Source organism: Patella vulgata, chromosome 8 (assembly GCF_932274485.2).
Source record: "Patella vulgata chromosome 8, xgPatVulg1.2, whole genome shotgun sequence".
Lineage (NCBI taxonomy): Eukaryota > Metazoa > Mollusca > Gastropoda > Patellidae > Patella > Patella vulgata.
Window position 1 is genome coordinate 49,140,210 of NC_065886.2, and position 14,452 is coordinate 49,154,661.

Consider the following 14,452-nt stretch of genomic DNA (forward strand, 5'->3'; position numbering starts at 1 on the left):
TATTAACTTCGTTCCTATGGGTACGGAATATACTATGTTTGGTCCTCCGGTTTCTTCCCACCGCTAAAGAGCCCTACGCGCAAGCGATTGGTTGAAATAAAATTGAACCGTATGGTAGTCCCGAAATGGCCTAGTTTGTGTTAAGTGGACGTCAAACCCCATTCTCTCTCTCTCTCGATCGCTCGCGAAGAGGAGGGGGCGGGGCTCGTCAGTAGTTTCATTTTCTGTACTGGAATTGCAAACGGGCTAAATGTTGAAAAGGAACACCTTGAAATAAATATTCAGTTTTCAAGCCAGCTTCTATTTGTATCGCCGAGTCGCGAATATAACGCATCACCATCGGTTTATATAAAACATAAGGCTAAAATAGACACCCGTTCTAATAAGACCCCTTTTAGGATTATGCTGTACAGATTCCTCAAAATCTCGGTTTTCTGGCTGGTCCCCCCTTGTCAGTGGTGCGGGGCGAAGGGCCTGGCAAGTGACAACGTATCGTTAAGATGGGGTGAAAAGTCGAGGTCCCGTGTTCACATTGCCAGTTGGAATTGGATATAAGAGTAGGCTATAGTGTCCATGTTCACGCACTGGATGACGTATGCTCGTCTTCATTAGCCCAGTTGGTGCAGAACAGTGGGACGTTAAACCCCATTTCATTTCATTTCCAAATGCCTGCAAGTAATAATAGACGAGATCTACTGGCTTTAATCAAAATATAGACAAGATAATTAACAATAATACTATTCATTTATTTTAATAGCGTTAATAATAACATACACATTTTCAACATGTTAAGTACAAAAATAAGAAACCCCTTTAGGTGAACAATTTTAAATATAATGTAATCTTTATACATTCTAAAATCCATTTACACAACAAAAACGTGTTTTTTATAACAAAAATCTGGCCAGTATTTTATTACTACTGACGTATCACATTTCTGATAAATAATATATTTTAACCTATATGCATAATGATTGATATTAATGTGACGTCATCATATGGCACATGTCCTAACGGTAGTGGCTTTAAGATATTACTTGCCTTTGGCACAATGAATGTGATAATTTAATATAACAGATTTATCTATACCACTGAATTACTGAAGTCAATATAACATACACTATATTTTCGTTGTCTGTAGATTCATATTCTACAGTGGGGCTAATTAAAATGGAGGGAGTTCGTAGCCTTAGGTGTCAATCAATTTATCTGATATGTTTTAATTGGTTAAATGATATAACACACCTTCATGTCACAACCATGTAAAAATTGAAAGATCGTGGTTTAAACAGGTTCATATTCATATAACAATTAAAACAGAGGATGTCCGATTTCTTATCACCTGCAGGCTCCTTCTTGTTACATTTATAATGTAATAATTGATAAATAATATCATGATTGACTCGTACAAAAGATATAAAAATTTGAAAATCCTAATTGAGATCATTGTGTCAACTTATCATGTGACCTTAAATCACGTGATAACTGGCAATAACCGGAAACAAATAAGTTTATGCAATGTTAGTTTTCACATTAATGTTAATGAACCACACTTGCATATTTCCCTCGTTTTCACAACTATCTGGAACAACAGTCACATGACTTGGTGGCGCTGTATGCATGATGCTGCCAGCTCATCTGTTAAGCACTAGTATTGCTAGTTCATAGATTGGGATTAAATCACTATTTCTTGGGCTCATGACGTTTCATATGGAGAGCTAGATGATCTGACCGGGCAAAAGAACGTTCACAGACTTTACACTTGAATGGCTTAGCTCCGGTATGCTTTCGTATGTGCCGAGTGAGTTCATCAGAACGGGCAAAACGCCACTGACACGAATGGAAATGGCATTTGTATGGCTTCTCTCCTAAAAAATACAATAATAAAATAACATAAGTTACAGTCTATAGTTTAAAAATAATATTGTAATAACACTTATAGAAATAAAATACCGCACTTAAATATTTATATATTTTAATTAATTAATTAAAATATGTACATACCTGTATGTATTCTTTGATGCGCCTTTAAATGAGAACTTTTCGTATAAGCTTTTCTACAACCTGTAATATAAAATAAACATCTATATAAGTACATTTATTTTATAAGTTCAATATCTGACACAGACAACCATAACATTTATCAAACATGAATAAATGGTTACCCTTTGTATGGTACTATCACCTCAGGCGAGTATGAGTCATGGCTCTTATTTCGTACAACTACGCAATATAAGTGTATAAAATAAAAGTAATTAAAACTGTGTTGTATCTGTTATAGATGCTAAGTTTAATGTACACTGTTTGTTAAAACAAGTGTATTATCACCAGTTTACTTATTTTAAACATATATAGGATAAGACACGAGTAGCACATCCTACGCAATAGCGGATGTTTGGCAACCCAGCACGTGTGTCGATAATTTATTCTTTCCTGCCCTATGTCCACCTGTCTTTAAGCTTTTTATAGTGTCAAAATATTACAGTTACATCCTATACACATTAACACTTGTAGAAAACAACAAAATATAAATAGATTTAAATATATAAATAGTTTGCTATAATTACCTGGAAATTCACAGAAATGTATTCTTCTTTTTTCTAATTCTGGGTTGTTTTTTCTGTTATATCTGATAGTAGAACATCCTGGGTGAGTCTGAGGGTGTTTTTTAGGTGACTGATGGGATCGAGCTGTGAAGGGTACTGATAATGGTGAAGCACAACCTAACATAGCATTAGCTATACCAGGATAGGGTGGAGGTGGGGTTCTTCTCACATATTCTTGACTAGGGCTGGGGGGTTGAGATGTTGGGGGCGTTGGTGGTAGAAGTACTGGAACAACATGAGCACCAGATGAATATCCACTGTTTTTGGAATATTGGGGCATATATTGAAGTCCATCCATCATAGTATCGTTAACAGTGGTTATTCCTGATTGGCTAATAATAACTTGCTGGGGAACATGTATAGAAGAACTGGAAGTCCTTGGGGATTCATCATAAAACATGGTATTATAAGGTTCTGATTTCACGTGAAACTGACAGGATGGTTTATCATTAGTGTCCATGGGTTCAGCTTTAACAGTTGCATTGTCTTTAGATTTCTGGCAATTATATTCGTTTTGATTTTGATCTACCATATTGATACTGGCACGTAGATCTTCCCATATCGAATCAGATACCTTCATACTTTGAGCCTGTAATTGCTCATCACTATCAGGAATAACGGATTCATAGACAGTAGAATCTAAATCAAATACATCGACTTCACTTACTGGTTCTCTCTTAATCCATGAACTGTGAACTTTCATTGGATTTCCAACTTGGAAAAAGTCTTCTACAAATGACGAACTTTGGCGTCGAGCCTCCTCAAAACAAAGTTCGCGCTCTTTTTGTGTCAGACGTGGATTGGAATCTAAAGCAGCTTTTAATTGCATCTCGACTTCTCTAATATCTTTTTTGTTAGAATATATCTTCGATTCTCCAAAAAATTCCTCTATAATTGAAGTACTGCCTCTTGGTGCCTTTTTTAAACCGGTTGTTAATGGTTCATTTAGGTATTTATCTAATTCGGCTAAAACCTGTAATTACAAATAAATATACTATTTAAAATATAGCGATTAGCATTAAAATCTACTTAGTTCATGTAATGCTGATTTATTAGCAGAAAAGAAGCTTTACGTCGAAGGAAAACATGGTTATTAAACGTGTAGCCACCGGCTTTATGTAAGCAATCTATCAAAATGTCGACATAAAGATGTTTTTTTGTGGTAAATTACGCGCATATGTTTTAATATTGGTGAACACAAATTTATTGGTTACTGACTCAAGGGACTAAATTTAAATTCCTACGACTTCTTTATCATAGGATTTGATCAGTTAGGAAACAGTTTGACATTAGTAGTTTCCGCACGACAACTTTACACAGAGATCTGTTTCAACTGGTTTTATCAGTATAAAGTTGGACTTTGAACGATAGATAATACGTAATATCTAAATTTAGAATTCGCCGAAATGAAGTGAAACGTGATCACTTGCCTGTTGCACTGAATGTTAATGTGAATCTTTTTACCCCATTTTATTACAAGGCAATACGTTTTCAGTGAGTCAATTGAGTAATTACATATTTTCAAACAAAATTGAGAACTGATTAATGAATGATTAATTAATACATAAGACATTTACTATTCACAGTGAAACTCATTCACTTGTATTCTTATTTATCTAGTTGCCGTTTTACATTTATGTGTTTCGTTAGTAATGAAAATCAGCCAGTGAGACAGCAACGGTCGTTTTAACTTGGTACCTATGGCCACACATGCTCGATTCATGTTGCCTTCTCATTCACCACCCACGTACATTCTTCCGTAGCTACGATATTCAAGTTCACACAGTACAAATTCAATAACAACCCTCGCTTCTGATTCATAGTCTATTTTATGGCTGAGTGCGTTACAGTTAATGTGAATACGCTATACAGTATTATTGTATAATGCCTTTAGGTATTGAAACTAGGAAATAAATCGGTCAACTAATCGACTTGTTTACCTGTACTCAATTATATTTAATCTATACTTTGATAAGGATCAATATACAAAACTCTGGCTTAACCATCTTAATTTTAAACGTTACAGACTACTATTTATTTAAGTCGTTTTCAGTAATATCATACTCTTGTATATATTAAAGAATATATATTGGTTTAAGAAACAGAACTTACATTTCCATTAGGTGTCGGATTATTAAATTCCAGTGGTGGTAGGAATATGTCATCGGTGTCCGGCACTATTTGTTCATCTAGTAAATTAGGTATACACAAACTGTCGGCCATACCAGGTTAACTTATATATAATCACCTTTAAATACAGCTAAAAACACAGAAATCCTATTGACTTGTAGACAGGTAGATATACTCCCGCTTCGCCTCGTTCAACGTAAATAACGTAACATCATGAATGTCCCGGCTTTATATCTAACTAAACGGGGCGGAGCGTTGACCATATAAGGATCATGAAATGAAGTCATCGGTCGACTGTATTGACACAGCTAAAAATAGCTACAAATTACAAACAACGATTTTACAGCCCTGGGATAATTAATGTTAATGATTTTGCTATGATATATTCTGATAAACAGCCTTTAGCGATGTATCGTCAGTTTATGCCGTTAAAATGGTTATTTTGTCCGGTATTAGCAAACGTAGATTGTTCATTCATATTGATTTTGTGACGTTGGAGAAGATTGACGTGTGACGTCAGGAGGTCACAGGGTTGTGGAATTTTCTCGCATGATAGCAAGTATGAAATAGAAATGAAGTAAACAGTTTGCTGTGAAGGCTATGTGTAGTTTAGTCGTGTTTATCGGTTACTAAACTTCCTATACAACTTGTAGTTAATTCGTGTTTGTGTTATTCAAGCAATTGAATCAAACAAATATTACGTAAGACTTTTGGTATTTGATTTGTTAAACGTACAATCAATTGACCGATTTATTAAACAATTAAAAATAGGGCAACTCAATAACAAAAAGTTTAACAAAAATTAATGTATATATTTCTTGAAAATACAAGTTAGTCAACTCATTAAATTAAATATTGGCACTTAATATTTAAAATTTAAAATAAGTCAAATACAAAGAATTTTTTTTTTATTTTCAAAAATAGAGAAACTAAATATTTCATCATGAAATATTATACCTTTTAGCTATCAAATTACATATGATTGATGGATCTAATGAGATAGTTAATCATTCTAGTTTACATCCTATTTATATTATAACACAAATAGGATGCCAGTACAGTTTTATAAAAAAAAAACTTACCAAATTCCTTATTCTAGGCACGTACTAGCAGCGTGTATCGGTTTTATGTGACATATCTCACCTGTGTCAAATTGAATTTCTAAGAAATATAAAGCTGATCCAATTCGCCGAAACATCCTTAAAAGGGAAATCTCCCCATCCGTTCTATATTTATTTTTAACAAACAGGATAATTGCACAACAAAACAGAGACACAACAAGTGATTCAATACACGGCTGCATATAGTACACATAAGTAAAATATTTGGATTACGTGCTGCGGATGATCATAAACCGCGACAAAATGTGTTAGTGCGACAAGTTATCAAAATTTAAAGAAATGTGAGACAAAATGTAAGAATACGACTGAGTGACACACATTCGAAAAGTGTTGAAAATGATGACTCTTTTACCATAACATGTTTAAAACGGGTTGGTGATGTTCAAATAAATATGTAAATCATGATTTTGTTATTTTTGTCCCTTTCAACTGATCACTGCCGTGTATCGGTGTATACCCTCCCCTTTTCATCAAAGAGCCGAGAAAAAGTATGGGTATAATTATACATATATTGACACAGAAAATTTAAAATTGAAACGAAAGCAAAAACGGAAAAATCGGTTATATTAAATTAACATTTAAAAAAAGTTTTTTGTTACTTCTTTTGGTACAAAATCAACAAATTGTTTCATTGTTCCAAACGTAAGTTCATTTTAATTATTTATTAATATTTTTTAAGAGTTTTATTTTGATTCCATTGATGAATTCCCCAAGCGATAAAGTAGGTATTATGTTAATTGGTGAAGCTTGACTGGGTAAAAGATTAATAATAAATCATAAGTATATGAACCATAACACAATAACATTTTTTAAAACTCTTATTAAATATATTATTGAGATAAAATCACCAGAATAAATCTCATGGTATTACTAATACTGAAAAAAGAAATCCCAGAAGAAAGATACGAATATGCATTATACTTAATCCTTATAAGACATATAGAAATAGATTTCACTAAAAATAAAACACACTTATATGGATATACTACTTCTGAGTTTATTAACATGCTACGTAGCATGTTAATAAACTCAGAAGTAGTATATCCGTTAATAAACTCAGAAGTAGTATATCCATATAAGTGTGTTTTATTTTTATGCATTATACTATTGAACCATAAAAAACAATAGTAACACTAAAAAATGAAACCCCAGAATAAAAGATACGTATTACGAATATGGAATAAACAGTCAACTAAGTATAATAATATGTTTTAAAATATATCAAGTAAATCGCCCAGAAAATAAAATGCTGTAAATAAATATTGGCATACAAATATAATATCAATATACCAAATTAATCTGTTGTTTGTAACACTATTTTTATATTGTTTACTTATTATCATAAGTTACGTATAAAAATGTATCAAAACATAAATAAAATACGACTAGCATCATGGTTACACGTACTTATCACCATCATTCTCTTACATTGATTCTCATAATGGCGTCAAAAATAGGATAAACACAGAACGGCTGTAAGGAGTAACCTTGAATTCGACGCGGGCTATATTATTTGTTTCATTACCAGATACGTTATAAGAGAAGAAGCATGATTCAGTTGTTTACGAAAATCGGTCAGATTCCCCGAGGCTGTTTTTGCGCATGCTGTTTCAAGATGGTTGATATCATATAATACGTGTACGACAGACGACGACGTATATTTACCTTATATCACTATAATAAATTATCTATTTTGTATATAATCTGTATCTCATGTCTCTCCACTATTTCTTTCCGCGTTTCTTTTTCTCTGTTCAATAACATTATAGCTTTTATAATAATTTTCTTACTAAAAAACAACAACTAAATTGTGAGATTTAATTTTCGTGATTCAATTTTTAATATAGCTATACATGAAAATATGTTTATTTGTCTGTTAACGTATTTAAATCGTGACTGGAAAAATACTTTGAAAATTACTAGCCTACAATAAAAAAAGAAGACATTTGTGACAGCTTATCAAATAATATGTGGTATAATCATAATAATAAAACCTGAATGTTAAATTAGATACTCAATTGTTAGCTAATACTATACTGACATTAACGTCTCTAACTCACTGTCTCACAAAGTCTTCGACATTGAAGAAGAAGAAGAAGAAGAAGAAACTTTATTGCATAAAAAAACCTTACAAGATTATGTGGATATACAAATAAAATAATAGAAATATACATGAAACAACCAAAGGATACATGAAAACACGAATCATTTGTCAATTTTAATCAACACTGATGTTGTGATCTACCGGGAAAAGATGGGCTTCTGATATCCAATATTTAAAGGACAATATTGGTGCCAGTCATTATCACATATGTGATAGAGCTGGTTCAACACATTCCAAATATAATTTTAACACAGAGATCATTGCTACGATAGCTGAGTAATACAGGTTTCCTGAATCGGAAGTGACGAACGCCAAAGGAAAACACAAGTCATGCCTCTATATAACTGACTGATGTGACGAGTGATAATAGACACACGGCCGAATTTCTGCTCACTAATAATTCCTTCGAAGACCAAAAGTTGTTATACGGTACTGTAAGAGGACACCTGACAATTCAATAAAGTAATTGAATGTCATTAGATAAGAGAACACGAGAAAAATAGAAATAGTCCGTACATTCCCTTGTTTATATTCATTCTATACCTTATAAAAACATGGTAATGCACGGACTTTTTCTGTTTTTCTTTCGTGTTCTCTTATCTAGTGGCAGTCAATTCTTATGAATTGTCAGATATCCTCTCACAGTCTCACACAACAACTTTTGGTCTTGGAAGGAATTATTAGTGAGCAGAAATTCGTCCATGTATCTGTTATCACTTGTCACTTCAGTCAGTTATATAGAGGGATGCCTCGTGTTTTCCTTTGGCGTTCGTCACTTCCGATTCAGGAAACCTGTATTACTCAGCTATCGTAGCAATGATCTCTGTGTTAAAATTATATTTGGAACGTGTTTAATTAGTTCTATCACATATGTGATAATGACTGACACCAATATTGTCCTTACTTATAAGACAAAAGAAGCATTTTACCAATGGTACACGAATCGTGTAACAAGGGACTCGAAGAACGTATAGAATACTCCACAAGTCATGTCAAACGATGACGTCATATTCTTATCCGGAGAGCATGAGCAATAAATACTATCGATGTAGACTGGAATAACAAGACGCTAGAGATTGCCATTCGCCGAAAATAACTGATTAGAAATTACAGTAAAAACAGAAACGATTGAATGTAAATCAGTTTATATACATTCATATTACATTATTACATTCGTTGCGATCCATTTGTGTCAATTTCAAGGCCCCAAATATTAGCGATTTAGCTGCTTTAAAGTAGAGACTATAATTAATATAGACATACATAATACAGGTTTCTACTTCAACAAATGTTCCACACACGTGGCTGAATAATTTGGCACGTATATTTTGTGTGTCCTTGTAAAGGGCTTTGCAATTAACATGGGCATTTCGGATGGCCCTACCCTGTCTGGTGTTTTGTCAGATAGACCTGTATAAATCTGTCCTAGTCTGTGCTCAAGTTTATATTTAATATGACTTATATCTTGTCTGTGTGTGTCTGTGGTAGAGGGGTGTATGAAATGTTCATGTCCTAATATAAGTTGCTGTGGTGCTTTCTAGATCGACAAGTACCGATAAGATTTTATAATTAACTTTTTTTTGAAAATTTTTACTAGATATTAACTGTTTGTATACTTGTATATTATAATAGAATATTTATGTAATACAAGTGTCTATTATTTTTATGTAAATATACAGTTATAGTTTGTGTAGAACTAGCAGATGTAGTCTCTATTTATCTTAACCCAATCTGCTGTCATCTGTTATAGTTGATAAAGTTTTAGTCCAAATCGTGAAAAATATTTGAGCAGTTGTAGAAAGTCACACAGCATTATATGTATCTAGTATGTATTTAGATATCTGGACAATAAGAATTAGGTTATAGATAAGATGATTTGGGCCAATAAAAGTTTTATTTTGATAAACAGGTGTATAAACATCAGTGATACAAATGAAATGGGGTTTAACGTCCAACTGTTCTGCTAATGAAGACGGGCGTACGCCTTTATTGACATTAAAAGAACATCAGTCCAAACATTTATACTGTATTTTAAAGCAGCGTTATTTATTCTGATAGTATTAAAGCAGCCATCAGTCATTGTACAGATCATATCTAAACAGCTTTTTTCAATAACTTAAACACGATTTATCTGGAATATTTTCTTGCCCAAACAATGACCATTTGTTTTCTGTTTTTGTTTTCAGTTTAATATTTTTAGTCTGATATTTTCTTTTCTTTTTGTTTTGTTTTACTTTTTGCATTCTAGTTAATTGTGGAAAAGAAACTTGTTAAACATCGGTCATGCGATATTTGGTGTATAATGTAGACTAAAACTATGAAATGCCGTGTTTATACCTGCTATTCAACTATTACTAGTATAATAAACCATTCACTCACCTTACTCGAGACTATAGTCAATGTTTATATAGGTATGTGACATTAAAGACTACCACTAAAAGGAATGATAAAAATTTGATTGATAAAGAAAGCCTAACCAAGGGACCAATACACAGTGTCAATGTGTACCCTGACACTTATATCAATATTAGTCCTATTATAGTAAGATAACACTTGATCCATGATAGAAGTTGAGTTGCTAGATTTATATTTCCACCCCCGCGTTACCACACACTTACAACCTTGTAAACTACAACATTGGGTATATGCAAGGTTTATGTATTACTTTACAAAGATTCACTCTTTCTCCTAAACGACCGGTTTAACTAGGAAACTTCACTGTATATATGTAGCTACTGGGATACAACTAAAAAAATAATCTAACTCAATAGAAGATCGGATTAACAGGGATATTACAAGGTCATATCACCACAGGGATATCCAGAAGTGCACATAGATGTATTGAAATGGTAATTAACGTCCTACTCTAAATAGGTTAATGACTGTCCCATCTACGAACCTCTAGTCGCCTTTCCTTGCCAGACCCTGAGTACTGCGCCACTGACCAGGGGGCGGGGCAGCTTGGAAATCCCAAGGATCACTTGAATCGAGATTTGTTGGTTAGTGACCCAACGCTATACTCGCTCCAAGAATACATATGTTTATATAACTCTGGAAACTGACAAACATAGGCATACGAGCCATGTGGGCAGGGGTGCAGCTGACCCCCTAACTGTCAGGCAATCTGACGTTTCGGGCGGACGGATAAAGTCAGAAACAAAATGAATATGTCATCTGGTTAGCCAAATAAAGTGCGCGATATTCAGTATTCAGGTCGGCATAGAATGGGATTTGAAGTTGCTCAACTCACGGGCTAGAATGCAAAAAAACGTAATTGCAGCGGTTTCTAAATTTTCTCGGGGAGGGCGAGGCCCCTATACCCTACGACACAGTGGACTAAACGATTGATTGGTTGTTTGGAATACCTGGCCACAGGGGCGGATTGGGGCCGGGAACCGGCCCGGCCTCCCGTGTCGGAGCGGCCCCTTTTACTGTACGCGGAGCCCGAACGGGGGGGGGGGCGGGGGCTGTCACCCTGGGAGATTTTGAAAAATCCCTCTCAAATAATATATCTCATAAATCGATTAATTTAAGCCAAAACCCCGACCGGCAAGTAATTTACAACCATCAACCTGTGAAATTATCATATCGTCATAATATATTAATTAACGTATTATCATTGTATCGTCAGGAGTCAAGATAATTTAACTGGTTAAAAAATGGGACTAGTTGAGAAAATATTGACCATTTGATTAACCAGTTAGAAATATTGAATAAGTAGGAATATTTTCATTGAAAAATGTCCCATTTTTGTTGCTGGGAGCGCTAGTTGACTCCTCCCGTGATGGAAGGCCACGAGACACATTGGAACAGAGTGACGAAAGTGAAATTCATGAAGTCTATTATACCAGCCCATTCCAGACTCCAGTGATGGTGTTAAAGCCACCAGCCACATACAACATGATCATCATCGCTCCATGGCCGGTCCACCCCCCCCCCCCCATATAATGTTCAGCAGAAAAAGGTTTTTTAGACTAATTGGACAAAATTATTTTTTTTCATTTTTTGTCCGACCGGCCCTTCGGGCGATTGAAGTTGCTGTATTCACCGACTGGAATAGCAGAAAAACGCGTTTATGCGGCCGTTAAACTTTCAAAATTTTCTTGGGTAAACTATGAAGGGGATTTTTGTGGGCATATCAGCCACCCCCCCCCCCCTCCACATGCTCACAAATACACTGTTATAGGTCACATTAGCTGGCTTTGGTGTGTATGACAGGTGGGGGAGGGTGTTGTTGGTAACTTCTTAGATCGAATAGAATAAAGATTACTGTTAGATCAAGTTGAAAAAAAATGTTTCGTTGGTAACAGCTTAGCTCAAGTGAAATGAAGAAGGTTTCGTTGGTAACAGTTTAACAATGAAGAGTTGTTGGTAACATCGCAGCATCCCCTAATATACAAATGCATTATTACATATTTTTTATTGTCCGTATCAATACGAACAGAATTGGCCTGGAGATATCAACACAGATAGAACGGAGGAGAGTTTCTGGTAACAATCCTGATCAAGTAGCATGAGATGGTTTGATGGTAATACACGTGCATCATAGATCAAGCAGAATGAGGATGAGAATTAGTTTTCTTATGAATATCCGATATTAAAATTTAAAATACCCATACACCATCCCTTTTATTTAGTAACTGGTAAAATTAGCCTAGTTATGAGAGAGAGAGAGAGAGAGAGAGGGGGGGTTTCAATAATTCGCTTGCGCGTAGGGGGTTTTAGCAGTGGGAGGAAACCGGAGGACCCAGAGAAAGCCACCAGTTTGGACAAGCGACCTGACTGCTTGTCACGTACAACCGGGGAATCGACACTATGCCAGTTGACTCAATGACAGACCTTATGATACAGCGCACACGTGCTGAACTGCTAACCATTCGTCCCCCTCCCTAGTTGTGACTGCTGATATGGAGTTGACTATTTTACTAACAATAATGACATTTTAATATTTCATAATCCCGTCAAATTGTATCATTATTGGCATAATTTTACAAACCGGTTTTAGAATCCCGTTAATACCAGTTTGGTACAAATGCCACCCGAAATACTGAAATAGTCATGGTTTATACTAGAGTATTAATATAATCATGTTGTACAACTGTTTATAATATGATACATAATAAACCACTTATTGTACAATAATCTTAATAATACATATAAACAATATATACAACACGCGAGTTGTTTATTCAACAAACAATATAGTTACATAGCGACAGTCAGATCACCCGTACGTCGCGCACTAGGATTTAATTGTTTATATTACCATCATTACGGCACGCGATCTATATATTCTATTATGATAAACATATATGATGAAATACTAAAGTTGATTCATCCAACCCTGACCATTATATGATTATTGATAATCATTAACCTTATAATAATAACAAACAACATTCTTTCTTATCAATCAAATTAATAATTGAGGCACCCATCGGCATCATAAATAATACTTACTCATTATCATAGTTATGTACGTGTTCAACTGGAATTAGAATATTTAGAAAATGACTGATGATGATTTACATACATTGATTATTTATTTCTAATCAAAGTAGCGGGTTTAATTGTTGAAACAATGTCAAGGTACTTGAGTGTAAGTGATAAATAAATGAAGGGTAAGTAATTCTAGAGATATTTCACAAGACTAGTAAGCTGCCGGACTTGTTCAGATTAGCTTGGCTCCAGTCTCTATAATTCATTAGTTTCTTTGCTGTTTGCTTTCATCTAAGTCTATCCACGATCCTTACATTATTGATAGTGCGTTTCGTTTTTATTTCCAATTTAAGGACTGTACTATTTGCCCAGCGATCGGCCTTACCATCAAGAATTGGGTGAAGTTATGACGTTGGGTAATTTTGCATTACTGACAGAAAGCCCTCCTCCGTTGGGTAATTACTAACAGAAAACCCTCCTCCGTTGGCTAATTAATGACAGAAAAGAAAACCCTCCTCCGTTGGCTAATTACAGACAGTTTTTCCGAAGCACCACAGCAAAGATATATACATGGGTTCACACGATGAAACAGCGCGATAATTGTAGCAGTATGAATAATAGGAGTAGTATAAATGAAATAAAATGAAATGGGTTTTAACGTCCTACAAGGAGCAGTAGAATGTCTCGTTCTTCTGAGACCTTTTCATTGACCAATCATGTGTTAGGGTTAGGATTACAGTGCAAGTAGACAATTTACGCTCTTGTCCATTGCCCATTTGTTTACGACACCGACCTACACCTGTTCCGTGTTATGCCCAACTTACTTTACTTTCACCTCTAAAAGTTGTTCCTGGAACAATTTTCAAAAAGCTAACTTGTCTAATCACCGCCTATGATAATCTGATGTGTTTTATATTACTAATAGTGTACCTGATTGCCGTGATTACATTAAACATTAACAAAGTACACATATATCATCACAATAACATGATAACAACCTATTACATTTACAAATATTTATATAGCACTTTGATTAATACTAATGTACCCAT

The 14,452-nt window shown here is 34.5% G+C and overlaps 1 protein-coding gene across 1 annotated transcript; it reads right to left on the bottom strand.

Annotated features, from left to right (window-relative positions):
• Nucleotides 1-725: 725 nt before the first annotated feature.
• Nucleotides 726-4,946, bottom strand: LOC126829641 (transcription factor Sp9). The gene is made up of 4 exons (XM_050559643.2): nucleotides 4,719-4,946; nucleotides 2,568-3,579; nucleotides 2,005-2,064; nucleotides 726-1,868 (listed from the first exon to the last, which is right to left on the bottom strand). The coding sequence occupies exons 1-4, from the start codon at nucleotides 4,827-4,829 to the stop codon at nucleotides 1,684-1,686; spliced, it is 1,368 nt and encodes a 455-aa protein (XP_050415600.2). The 5' UTR covers nucleotides 4,830-4,946; the 3' UTR covers nucleotides 726-1,683.
• Nucleotides 4,947-14,452: the final 9,506 nt, after the last annotated feature.